Below are 13199 nucleotides of genomic sequence, written 5' to 3'. Positions count from 1 at the left end.
AGGAATATATGCATATGCATAACGGAACCACTATGTTGTATACCTGAAACTGACGCAACATTGTAAATCAACTACACTCCAGTAAAATTTAAAATTAGGTAAAATGGTCTACTCTATTTACTAGGTGGCGTCAAGGTTCTGTATTATTTACTATATTTTGTTGATATATGCCCTGTGACTGGCTAGAAGTAGGCATCAAATTAGCGACTGTTGAATGAAACAATTATTCAGTGAATAAATACCCAAACATGTCAAAAAAAAGCTTCTCAAATATATGTGAGAGATGGCTGAATACCACTATCCCACAGGCTATTAGTCCTCATTTATTATACTGTTTAAAATATCCAAAAAGGTATAATTCTCAGTTCTAGTTCCGAGGGATCCTGATGGGCGACCAGGCACTTCTGATTGATAACTCTGTTGAGAAACTTTGTTCTAAAGCCAGAATATTACACAACATAACCAGCGTGAAGACAAGTAGTGGGAAACCTTCTCTTTCATTTACCTGTGTTCCTCTGAAGTAAAACAACCCCCAGGTGCACACCGTACATTTCACGGATTCTTTCATCTACCCATGCATCCATCTAAAACTTTTGAGACCCTCCTACAATCTGCTAGGCATCCTTTCAGGCAGGTGAGAAGCAAAGTGAACCTCTGCATGTAAATCAGACTCTACTCCAGAAGGATTTAAAAACAAACACCGGCTTGTGTAAGAAACTTCAAGATGAACAGCACACAGCAAGGGTTTAAACGCAGAGTGGGGAGACATCAGCTTTCATCTGTCCTTTTCTCTTAAGAAAACATCCTAGGTCCTGATCTCGGGGTTAACAAGAAATCCTGCTCAGTTCCTATTTCCCACGGAGGATTTAACTAGGATTTCAAGGCTGGGCTGTGAGCTTCATGTCTTCTTCAATAACCCTTTTAAATGTTCACATAGCGGGGCTTGTTTGGCATCAGTCTAACTTGTGGGGACCTAGGGTTTGGCTGAGTTACAGGCTTATGGCATGTCTTCCCTTGCATTACACATTATACATTTTGATGCAGAGCATCTATTCTTTTTCTTTTCTCCTTCACCCTCCAGAAATCCAAGACTTTAACTGATTTTCTGTTGCTGAAATGTGCCTTGCACTCTCTGCAACTTGGCAATGCTATTTGGTTTATATTTTTCCCAAAGTCAGCAACCTAGTTTTTAAAAAAACTCTTGTCACCCTTTTTCTTTCCTTCAGGTAAGTCATTTTTATGGAGGCTGTAGCTATAGCTGAAACAGGAAGTGCCAGGAATTCCTGAAGTCCGGCTGAAAGCGAGGCCAGGCTCCCCTGATTTATCCTCCTTTTAAGAGGCTGTCTTGGCCTGGTTGTTTATAGCCTCTGGCGTGGTTTTCTCTCCTACCACCGACCCTGCCCTCTGGCCACGATTTCCTGTCACATCAAAAGCTTCAGAGTCAATTCTTTGTCACTTTTGCAATTCTTCAAAGGCTCCATTACTTAGCTAACCCCTTCCTCCCCCAACCATACAAGTACAAAGTGACCAATCACTGCTCAGAGACTGATCGATATGAGTCCAGAAGCCGGCTGCTAGGTTATGTCGCTTTTTCTGGGGCAACGTGGTGAGTTGCTGAAGAAAGGGGAGTTGAGAGGTGAACTGAGATTTTTTTTTCTTTTTTAACTCAACAACCCCTCGTTTCAACAGGGCAAGGAATAGGCCAGCTTCCCTATGGGCTGGCTTGAGGCAGATGAGCCTGCAGAGGGCTCTGAGCACTGGGCTTTGGCGGAGCCACAAGACAAAAGGAGCCTGGGTCTCTGAGTCACCATGCAGAAGGCGGTGCACCCAACACACACGAACGAGCATTCTACTGTGTTGAGCTGCTGAGACGTGGAAATTGTTACAGCAGCCTGCTTACCCTAAAAGGGATGTGAACGCACAACACGACTGCTGGGGGAGACGGGCACTAGGCTGTTCCTTCCAAGGACCAAGGAATCAGAGGCGTGCAGGAGGGGATCTACCATGGCTGCATGAACTTAGTAAGACAAGGGCTTTCGCAGGCAACACTCACTGATGGATCCTTTGCTGGCTGAAAGGGGCAGTGTAGCAGTCATTCTCCTCCAGGTCTGGCAGTGTCTCCTTGTCCAGCCTCATTGGCTTCTTAGGTAACCATCTCCGAAACCTGCTTATTTGTTTATCGATCCTGTGGTACATGAAAGGCAAGACCAAAGGGTACAGCATGTCAGCATTGCCCCAAAACACAGGAGGGAGGTCTCCACAGAGCCGTAATTATGACCCACACGCTCGACATGCTCACTGCACTCAGGAAACCCCCACTCGACACACAGAAGGAAGCGAGCCGAGACCCAGTGCTCTGATTGCCCATGACATCACTGCCATGAGTCACATGTCTACCCACACGCCAGTGGATGGCCAAGGAGTCAGAACGCGGTCGGAAGGCTCCGGAAAGGAAGCGGACAGTCCCTGAAGCAAAGCAGCCAAGACCTTAAGTTCTTCCATCCTGCAGATTCTAGAAACTCAGTGTGTGCCTGGACAATCTCCCCATCCAAGGTCAGGGAAGAGCTGAAGCTCTAGTTGGCTTCGGGGGCGGGGCAGAGACAGCACATCCAGCGTGGACTGTGCGCAGAGAGCTCAACGCCACCGTTTGCTTTCTGGCCCTCGTGCCTTCCCCGGACAGCCTCTCCGCAGGCATGCTTTTGTTTTTGTTTTTTTAACTTTCATGTCTCTTCTCAAGCTGACCCCATGGTTCTCACAGTGCTGGGGCGTCAGGACACACATGTGTCACTCTGGCCCGAGTACACAATGATGCCAAGCCAAAAACACCCAACACTGTCCCCAAAGCAGTTTTCAAGCCATGATCTGCCCCCCTGGCGGCCTCCCCATCCCCTCTGACTTCTGATGAAAACATCTGGCCTCCACGTGACCCGATTCTCACCCACTCACAGCCAACTACTAGAAAGGCAAACACCACAACAGACTTTGAAATGATTATGCCACCTCAGGTACCTACACCACTGAACTTTTTTTTCCCCTAAGAGCACACACCAATAGCATCTCTGTGAGGCAGACTGAAGAGGGACCATTCTCATTTACACATCATAAAAGAGACCTATGGTGGGGTAATTATCCAGCCCAAGTTACCCAGACAGTGAATAAAGTCAGAACCAAAATGCAGATTCTAAACTTTTGATTTTAAAGATCATGCCCATCACAGTAGTTGATAACGGGAATCTTCACTTAAGGGCTATAGAAGAGACACATTTCTCTGGGGATGAAAAACCTTTAAATGCCTTCTAAGTCTATTAACTGAAAACATATGAAATCTGGGCATCTTTTATTTTTCTCCCCAATTAAAATGATTCACATGGCAATTTCTCCTTTACAGTGACACTCCCAGATAAATGGATTATTTTTTATATAACAAATCAACTCCAAAATGAAAAGTAACAGTAAACTCCTCTTTTACTACCTTTTATCTTCAGCATTGTTCCAGCCTCACCACAACTCCCTTCTCTGCTTGGTGGTGACTGTCCTTTTTCCAGAGCCTCTGAAAGTTCAAACTGGAAATAATCCTCCAGCTTCTTGAAGACCCTCATCTCCAAGAGGACCTGTCCCCATCACATATACACATACAGAAATAAAGATCCTACCCTGGCTCACATAGCCATAAAATAATAGATTGGAATGGCCCAAAGACCCAAGAAAGCGGGAAAAGTCTACATCTACTTCACCCCTAAGGCTCACCTTCTTTCCTCACCATCTTTTTAGTAACAGTGAAAGTGTTAGTCACTCAGTCATGTCTGACTCAATGCGACCCCATGGACTGTAGCCCATCAGACTCCTCTGTCCATGGAATTCTCTAAGCAAGAATACTGGAGTGGGCAGCCATTCCCCTCCCCAGGGGATCTTCCTGACCCAAGGAAGCCCCATTATCTTTTTAAAGACACTTAAATATAGTGACATGTAAGCCTCAGAGAGGCGATATGACACAGCGGTTGAGAACATGAGCTCTGAGCCTGGATAAATATTAAATATTAGCAGTGTGACCCTGGGTAAGTTATTTAACTTTGCCGTGCCTCAATTTCCTTATCTGTAAAATGGGCATGATAATGATGCGCAACTCACAGGATTGTGATGATTAAATGATCAAAATGTACATAAAACCTCCAGAATGGTGTCAGTGCACAGTAAACATGGCTATTATTACTACGTTTTCTTTCTTCTGCAAAGGCAAGAATTTGAGCAACCAGCCTGCCTCTTAACCGTTTTGTCCTTCAACTTTTCAATTCGAAGTTAATTATGCATCATGAGCATCTATCACTTGCCCAAGTTCAATGATTTAGTCGTTAAATGCAACTTCCTAGGTTAAGCTGGTGGGCTTCCCTGCGGCTCTTGGCTTTATTTCATCTGATTGCCTTGAAAGTTGTTCATGAAAGACGACCCTGGTCCAGAGGTTTTCCATAATAGAGCTTTCACCTCCCACACGTCTCCAGTCTGCAGCACTAATCGGATTACACTTTGCGAAATCCGCATTCTCATGGAATCTGGGCTCTGAGTGCAATGACTATGAATTTAACCCAGATGGGTACAGCTCTCAGTGTGGAGAAAAACAAAGCTGTAAAAATTCAGGGAATGAAATGGCAGCTTTCCGCAACACGCTTGGGGCACCACTATTTAAGTGAAATGAGATGGAGGGAGAGACGACCAGGGTATGAAAGTGAAAAATGAGGAGGGGGGAGAAGGAGGTGAGGGTGGACTGCTTGGCGTGGTGGAAAGGAGCTGGGACTTGCCCTTGGGATGCCGAAATCCTGGTTCTGCTGCTAATCAGCTGTGTGACCTTCCACAAAATCACTCACCTTTCTGAGCCTTATTTTTCCAGAGTTTTTAAATGGGATCATCACCATCATCATCATCTCACTGACCTCACAGAGTTGCTAGGAGGCTTATAAAAGAGGATGTGCATGAAATGCTTTGGAGAAACTGCCAAGCAGAGAGCAGGGTTATTAATAACTCTTTGAGGACCACAGAGGTTAATGTAAAGTGATGGAAAGGAGAGGTAGTAGGCTTTTGAAACACTATGGTAGAGGAAAGGCATTCAAAAGATAGCTTAAAAATAACCCCTGAGGGTGTGAAGCAGCCTTCATTAGGCAGCCTGAGCAGAAGCAGGAAGGCAAAGCATGGACTGCTCTGGTCCCATCACACACGCCAGGCCAGGCCGTGTGCTCACAACGAGAGAACAGAATGCTCAAGAGTGATCAGCAGTCTGCAGCCTCCTCTGCTGGGCAGAATGGCCCCCATTGATGCCGGCACCCTAATCCTGGAGCCTGTGAATATGAGTGCAACACAGCAGAGGGACTTTGCAGATGTAAGCTGGGCTTTAAATTATGGACAGCATACGGGATTACTCAGGTGGGCACATCTAACTAAGCCCTTTAAAAGCAGAGAACTCTCTCTGGCTGGAGACAGGAGAGATGAGGCCCAAGGGAGGTCAGAGAGATTCAAAGTGTGAGAAGGACTCAACTGGCCAGAGCTGGCTTTGGAGGTGAAGGGGGCCAGGAGCCAGGGGCGGGTGCCAGGAAGCCTCCAGAAGCTGAGCAAGACCTTTGGTTAACAGCCAAGAAATGGAGACCCCGGCTCGACAACAGCATGGAGCTGAGCTGTTCCAGCAGCCTGGATAGGCCTGGAAGCCAATTCTTCCCTGGATCTTCGAAGAAGAGCTGGCTGGCTGACACACTGATCTCAGCCTGTGAGACCCCGAGCAGAGGAACCAGATGAAACCTCCCCCCACCCAGACTCGTGACTCACAGAACTGAGATAATAAATCTGTCTGGCGATGTGTCATAAAAGCAATGGGAGACTACCCCACCTCTCCAAACAGCCTCGATCCCATCTTCCCCAGACCGCGGCTGGCAAGGTTCCCATGGGCTGAGACTGAGGCTCCACACTCTGTCCCCACCTCCCAGCTAAGTGGCTCTGGGAACAAGAGTTTGTCCCTCTGTGGCTGCATGACTAACGTCCATTCTTCCACAGACCCACTCCTGTCCCCAAACTGTGCCACTCAGACATCGGTGAGGATCCCCTTCCATCTTGCCAAGGAAAGACACATAGTGCAAAAGCCACCAGGCTGGAAAGCCTGAGAGTCAAGCTAGAGGCCTGGGACAAACCTTTTATCCTCTCAGGGCCTTAGTATGCTCGTCTTTAAAATGATCACTCAGATGTTCTCTAATATATGTGGCTGGTGACTTCAGAGGTCATATCTTGGCTATACCATTTCAAACAAGCCTTGAGTTAATAAAGAGCTTTCCTTTTCACAAAGTATAATGGATAAATTTTTGTACAGAATGATGACTCTGGAGTCAGGAAGAAATGGATTAACATTCTCACTGCTCAGCTTAAAAGTGGTGAGTGCCGTGCTGGGCAAGGGACTAAGCCTCTCTGAGCTAACACAGCCATTACAGAGGGAACTGGTAAGGATAATGCGTAAGCGTTTCCACAATGCCTTGGGTGGACAAAATGCTCAATTAAGTGGTGGTTTCTAGGATGAAGAAAATGATGATGACAATGAACTTTTGTTGACCAAGTTCTCAAAAGACATTCAAGAGCTATGATCTTCCCTTATCTATTGAGGTCTGTGCTCCCATGTCTCACAAACATCCCTGAATAAGCGATCCAGAAATTTACTTAGAGCTGACAAGTCAAGAAACCAACTGACCAGAAAGCGTCTCATTTGTCTCTTCAAAAGAGGAGTAGGGCTTACTTAATAAAGTCTGCTCTGACAGGAGAAAGAGAAAATGCTGGTTTAACGATGGAGCATTGACTTTGGTTGCATACACTGTCACTTTGGTTCATCTCTGCCATTTACTGAGCAAAAGCCCCCTTGCAGACTACACAGGCGAGTCAATAAAGATGGACCATCCGCCTGAGTATTTGTGGCCTTGACTTGTCAAGTTAGCATCTAGACCAAAAGGTGAGTCACTCTCTTAAGCAAGTTGTTCTGATGGTAGATTTGGGGTCCTCCCCCAAGGACCAGGTCATGACAGGTGAGGTTCTGGGTAGCTGGAGAGAGCTGGCAGGGGAGTACAAGCACAAACTATGAGGCACATATGCTCCAGAGCCCACGGGCTGCAACTACTGCGTCCACACACACGACTGCTGAAGCCTGGGCACCGAGAGCCCGTGCTCCACAACGAGAGAGGCCACCGCCATGAGCACGCTGCTCACGCCAACTCGAGAAAACCCGTCTGCAGCAATGAAGATCCAGTGCAGCCACACGTTAATTAACTAAAAACAAACTAGTGGGCACACATCTCCCACCTTTGCTGGGCTGTGCCGTGGGAAGGTCCTGGTTAAAATACCTTGACCTCAGCTTCCTCAATGGTGAAGGGGAGACTGTGGTGATTACAGAAAAGGCCACATGCAGAGAACTTCACCCCTAACCGATAAACCTGTCTGCAGGCCTTTATAAATTACTGGATGTACACAGAGTCCCAACCTGGATATGGAGGGTGCACCCTGAAGAATCAGAAAACAAGGGGCTTTTTCTCGAGCCACTAACAACCCAGGAGGGAGTTTGTACTAAAGACAACTCAATTAGGCTGAATTAAATGAAACAGGTGACTTCAGAGACACCTGCTTTTCCCCAGATTAGAATACTATAATAATAGCATCAGGTTTTGAACAGTTTGATTACATTTTCAGAGATAATATGCCCAGAGAGCACAACAGATGAGCTTTTTAAAAATGTAATGGAGGCACCGTTCACAGGCCTACGTTGCAGAAAATGAAGCCCTCCTGGATGGATAACAGACAATAGAAGCTTGCCTTTCTTTTTCCTCTTCTTAGAGCCAAGTGTCCCATATTAGCAGTCTCTCCTCAGATAGGAGTTAGGGATCTTGAGAAACTAATGCCATTCTTTTAGGTCACAAGGCTGCTAACTGGGGCAGAGCTTAAGTATCTTCTAGAAGAGTCCAAAGGTTTTGGAACATTTACGAATATTAATTTTTTAAGATGAGGATGGAAATATCCAAGCCATTCTGTCATGTTGCCTGTATACTCATCTGATAAGATTGTGAAGGCAGGGAGTGTATAACACGGCAGGGACACGTGTTCACTCTGCCATGCATCGCAAAGGAGAACGTCAGTCAGGATGTGTATGGGGGCGTGGAGGAAAAAGAATGAGTAACGAGACTTCAGCTACCAGTCTCCCACGGTCATCAGATTTATTACTTCGTAAGCGTATCTTTTACAGGCTATATTCATACTATTTGGTGAAAGTAAAAACAAAATAAGGCAGAAGAACAGTGATAAATTTCCTTTCTTGACTAGATAGGTAATGCGCAATATCCCTAAGTCTGCTCAAAGGTAAGTGTCAAAGCATCCTTTAATAGACCAAGTATGTGCATAAAAAGAGCACTTACTCCAAAAATACACATCTGGATTATATGCGTGTGCTTCATGGTGTCAGGTGACTTTTCACAAAGATATTTGTGAAATGATGCTTTATTTTTCTGCCTGCTCAGAAACTTCACAATTTTTAATTCTTGTCCCTTATTCTGAAAGGAGGTAGGTTTGTTTCCAGGGTGCTCTTGTGGATTAATGAAGTAAAATGGAAGAATGAAACTAAAAGCTAAATTAAGTATCCATATTTAGGATGGCATGAGGATCTCAGAATATTGAAGTCAATATCTTACTACTGGTGTATGACTAGGATAACAAGTTACAGACATGCCCTGCAATTTGGAATGTCACCTCTGGCTAGAGACACCTGTTCTCCATCATTTAAATCAGCCAGTTCTGAAGTGAAGAGTTAAAGTAGATACAAAATTTTCTGACAAACTGCATTAAAAAATTTGCACAGACTTCAGTAAGTAATACCACCACGCTGATATCCTAAATTTAATCCTGTGTGGTCAGCAGTAAAGCTTATCTCAAGAGGTCATTCTGAATCAGGGTGTCATACAACCAGAATTGGGACTTTTTTCCCTTTATTTTGACCCAGAGCCTGCGGGTGCCTTTTAAGGACTCGATTCTTCTATGGTTGTCAAGTATGCGTTTAAGTAGCATCAGCTCTTCCAGGCCAAAAATCAGTGTTTAGTAAGCTGTTCTTCCAGTTCAAGAAACAGGATTTCCCAAGCTCTTATTCACTCACAACCTCCCTTCTACATACAGAGAACATGTGATGGGCGACACGGTGACAGTCCCGTCTGCTTTCCTCCTCTTGCTCCTGTTCTGAGCCCCATCCGCTTTCTCCTTTCTCATCGCAAGCCTTAACAAGGTGGCAGTAAGCCCTCACTTCCTGATTCATCAGGACCCCCTCTGTTCTACACCAGCTCCACTTCACTTTCTGTTACTCTCCTCTCTGCAACCATCGTTCGCAAAATGTACTAGTTCCAGACCAGCAACATCAGCATCACTGGGGATGTTAATAGAAGTGCAAATTACTGAACCTCATGCCTGGGGATGGACCAGCAATCTGAGTATGAAAGAGCCCTGCAAGTGATCCTGACACATGTGAAAGTTTGAGAATCACCATTCCGTGAATACTGCTAGCACAGTGGTTACCAAGGTGACCAAAAATCAACTCTCATCTCTCATCGTTCATCGCTGAAGAAAACCCCTTCTTATGGGAAATCGTACGCGGTACCTTTGATACTGTCCTCCCCAGTTCCCCTTCTACTTCTTGAATTGTTCCTTTTCATTCTTCCCCATCTCTTCCTGTCTCCTTAAAGCAGATTTTTTCCAAGCAGTTGCTACTGACCCTCTTTCTTCACTCCATACATCAGTCCCTGGGAAATTCCACCCACTTCCCTGGCTCAGGTCACGATGGCTGGCCTGAGCCAAGGGAGCTTCACCACTACGATTGCATTCTCTGGCTTTACCTTTAGCTTCAGCTGCTTTGCCATCAGTTGCAAAAGCCTCAAAGACCAACTGTGACACCAATTACCTCAAAGACCTACTGTGAGTCATAATACAGAACTGTCAGATAAAAAATCAACACCTGTCTCACCACATCTGTATCTCCCTGAATTTCCACTCTTCTTCTGCCTCCCAATCCCTTAATACAGAAACCTCTTTCTCTCCACCATTTCTTGTTTTCCAAATACCTACTAATTCCTTTTGCCTATACTTTCCTCCAGTCTTTCTCATATACTTTGCTGTTTTACTTGGTAGATTATTTTTTGGCTCTGCAGGGAGCGGGAGCACAATCTGAGTGTTTAAGAGTGAAAGTCAAGGAGACAGAGATGATGACTTGTTTCAAGGAAGCGCTTTCTAAATCAGGTGTTCACAGATGGGTTCAGGAGCTCCCTGTCTCTAGACATGTTTAAACACAGTCTGGCTGATGATATAACAGAGGTTCAACAGCCAGCGAATGGCTGGACTTGATGACATTTGATATCCCATGCAACACTGAGATTATATGGGTCATTCAATCACCATTTTCTTTCAAGCCCTCATTGCTCACCGCTTCCCCGCAGTGCAAACAATGTTTCAGCCCCCGGTCTATGTCTGATGCTTTAGGAAGTCCTGGTTTTACTGTGCTTCTCTTTGTGGCCTTATTTTCCCTCTGCAAATCCTCACACATGTATATGAAGATTCGCTCATTCATTTGCCCTACCTACTATAAGCGAGGCAGTGGAAATACAGAATTGGATGCCTTCATATACCTTCCAGGTGGAGCGCCTACATCATAGACTACAGCACAGACCCAGCAATCTGAGTTTTAGTAAGCCCTCCAGGTGACTCTGCTGCTGGCTAAAGTCTGAGAACTACTGAAATAGGCTAAAGTGTGCATGAAGTTTTTGTAGAAGGTCATTATGTGACAAGGGACTCGTCTCTGCTTGGTGAATCCAAATGCCATGGCAACTGTCTGATGAAAGAATTGCTAATACGGATGTTTCTCAGGAAAATTTTTGGAAAGCACACCTTAGTTTCTTTAAATGCCCATTTTCATGTCTTATTTTGTCAAGCACACATGTACTTGATAAAACCCACTTAACTATATCAACTATTCTTCTATTTATCCTTCTGTGCTAAACAGAAGCAGAGTGAACTTGAGTGCTAAATCTCACAGAACTGAACTCTAAAGATTTTCAGACAAAGGTAATGGTTTCCAAGTTGTTTAACTATCAGCTCAGCTTAGGAAGCATGGTTACATAAGAACAATTAAAAGTCTGAAATTAGATTGCCAATGATCACCATGGAATCAAATCAAAGGACATACTGAAATCTCCCCTTCATCCCCAACTTCTCAAAAACCAAGGAGAAACAAGCTTAGATAGGCAACATAGTACAGTAAAGGCAGTCCTCATCCAGTAGGATTTCGGGGGAGGAGGGGTTAAAAAAAGAGGGTAGGAGGGCTTCTGAGTAAGGTAACATATCTGCATACTTTATTAACAAAATATTATTAACATAGGAGGACACTACCCATGGTAGGATCAGAAGCCACCTGAGAGGGTTACTGTCTGCACTTGGGATTTCAAGTTATATATAGTGGAGGCAGTAGTTTGCATGGGGGGAAAAAGTAACATTCAGACCAAAGATGCTTTCTAAACAGTGGAGCTTTCTGGGAATTTATATAATAGAATGGGGAACCCTCACCTCTCAAACCCAGCCTCAACAGACCTGCAGATAAATTCTGCCTCCCAAGTGTGGAGAAATGACAGTAAAGACTCTAAGAGGAAAATTTCCATCTTTGCTTACCGCTCCCCAACCCAGGCTAACTTGAAATAGCTATTTTTGGTGCAGCAACCAGCTCTCCAGGGACAAAGGCCCTTCCTCCCCAGCTTGTCTTCCTTGTCATTGTTGGAGCACACAGGACAAGAGCTAAAACAAACACCATCCCGACAGAGCATGCTACTAACCTGCTCATGAACTTGTACCGGCGGGGCAGGTAATAGATTTTTCTCCTGGAAGAACAGCAAAAATGAAGCCAGTCGAGAAGAAAACCCATCGTCAGTTACAGTTTGAACTAGCAAGGAAGGAAAGGAGATTGAAGATAGAAGCCTGTAAGAGGTGAAGAAGAAAAAACTAAAAAGAGATTAACAGTGAGAAATGTAGTGGGAACGCAGGGCATGCATTTTTGACTCATGAAATCGTATGAAATAGTTCCTGTTGATATTGCTTCCTCTCCTTGTTACCATCATTTTTTATACTTGCTCTTTGCCTATAGAACCTGTGTAGAGCAATAATTTGGAGCAACTGGTATTTGTATGAATTCGGCTGAGGTCAGCTTTTTTTTTTTTCAGGATACAGACATAGATTGCCAGCCTGCTCACAACATACATAATTTAACAGGCACACTATTATATTAACAAATATTCCTACAGCACTTTAAGTTTAGAGAATGCTTCTGTCATCTGATATAGGCAAAGGTAATATAAATTATATATGTTTTTACAACCAGTATGGGAAGGACACTAACAAATAAGTATCAACAGCCTGCTGCAAATAATCACACTAGCACATATTGTCTAACCCCTGGCCCTCGTATATTGGTAATTAAAGAGGTAAACCAAGGTCCCGGAAAAAATCTTTTTAAAAATCAGACTTATTAAGGGTCTGTTGTACTTCTATGTACCTGCATATAAAAAGTATTACAAATGCAAATTCTGAGTATAGTGTGAACGGAGAACACATGCATTAGATATTTTTAAAAATGCAACCTCTCTTTCCATGGTTTGGACTTCAACCAGTGGGTACAAATGAATGAATAGTTTGCATGGATTCGGAACTAAGATATTAGAGAAAATGGGAAGTTTATACACCAAAACTTATTGTGCATATCTGTGAAAACTTAAACACATATCCCATGTTATAAAGAGGCAGATTATAGAGACAATAGAAAAATCAGTGGCTGCCAGGGGTCTGGGCTGGGGGGAGAAGGGATAGAGTAAGGGGATTTCGAGGGCCATGAAACTATTCTGCATGATACCATAATAGGGGATACATGGCACTATGAATTGTCAAAACCCACAGAACTGTACAAGACAAGAAGTGAACCCTAAACTTTGGACCACTAAAACAAACGCCATCATGACAGAGCATGCTACTAACCTGCTGATAGTAACAACGTGCCAATACTTGTCCATCAGTTGTAACAAATAAACCACACTAATGCAAGTATCAATAGTAAGGAAGTTGTAAGCCCAGCGAGAGGAGGTCCATGGGCACACTCTGTACTATCTATTCAATTTTCT

General features: G+C 44.3%; 1 protein-coding gene across 1 annotated transcript in view; it reads right to left on the bottom strand.

The window, feature by feature from the left end:
• Positions 1 to 13199, bottom strand: part of ANO4 (anoctamin 4) — a 424034-nt gene that overhangs the window by 124473 nt on the left and 286362 nt on the right. The window contains exons 9-10 of the mRNA XM_043441305.1: positions 11865 to 11909; positions 2054 to 2185 (exon numbers count right to left, since the gene is read on the bottom strand). Of these exons, the coding sequence (XP_043297240.1) occupies positions 2054 to 2185; positions 11865 to 11909 (177 nt within the window). The remainder of the gene's footprint in view (positions 1 to 2053; positions 2186 to 11864; positions 11910 to 13199) is intronic.

This window comes from Cervus canadensis, chromosome 21 (genome assembly GCF_019320065.1).
Source record: "Cervus canadensis isolate Bull #8, Minnesota chromosome 21, ASM1932006v1, whole genome shotgun sequence".
Taxonomy (NCBI): Eukaryota; Metazoa; Chordata; class Mammalia; order Artiodactyla; family Cervidae; genus Cervus; species Cervus canadensis.
This window is presented reverse-complemented; position numbering and strand designations above follow the sequence as displayed.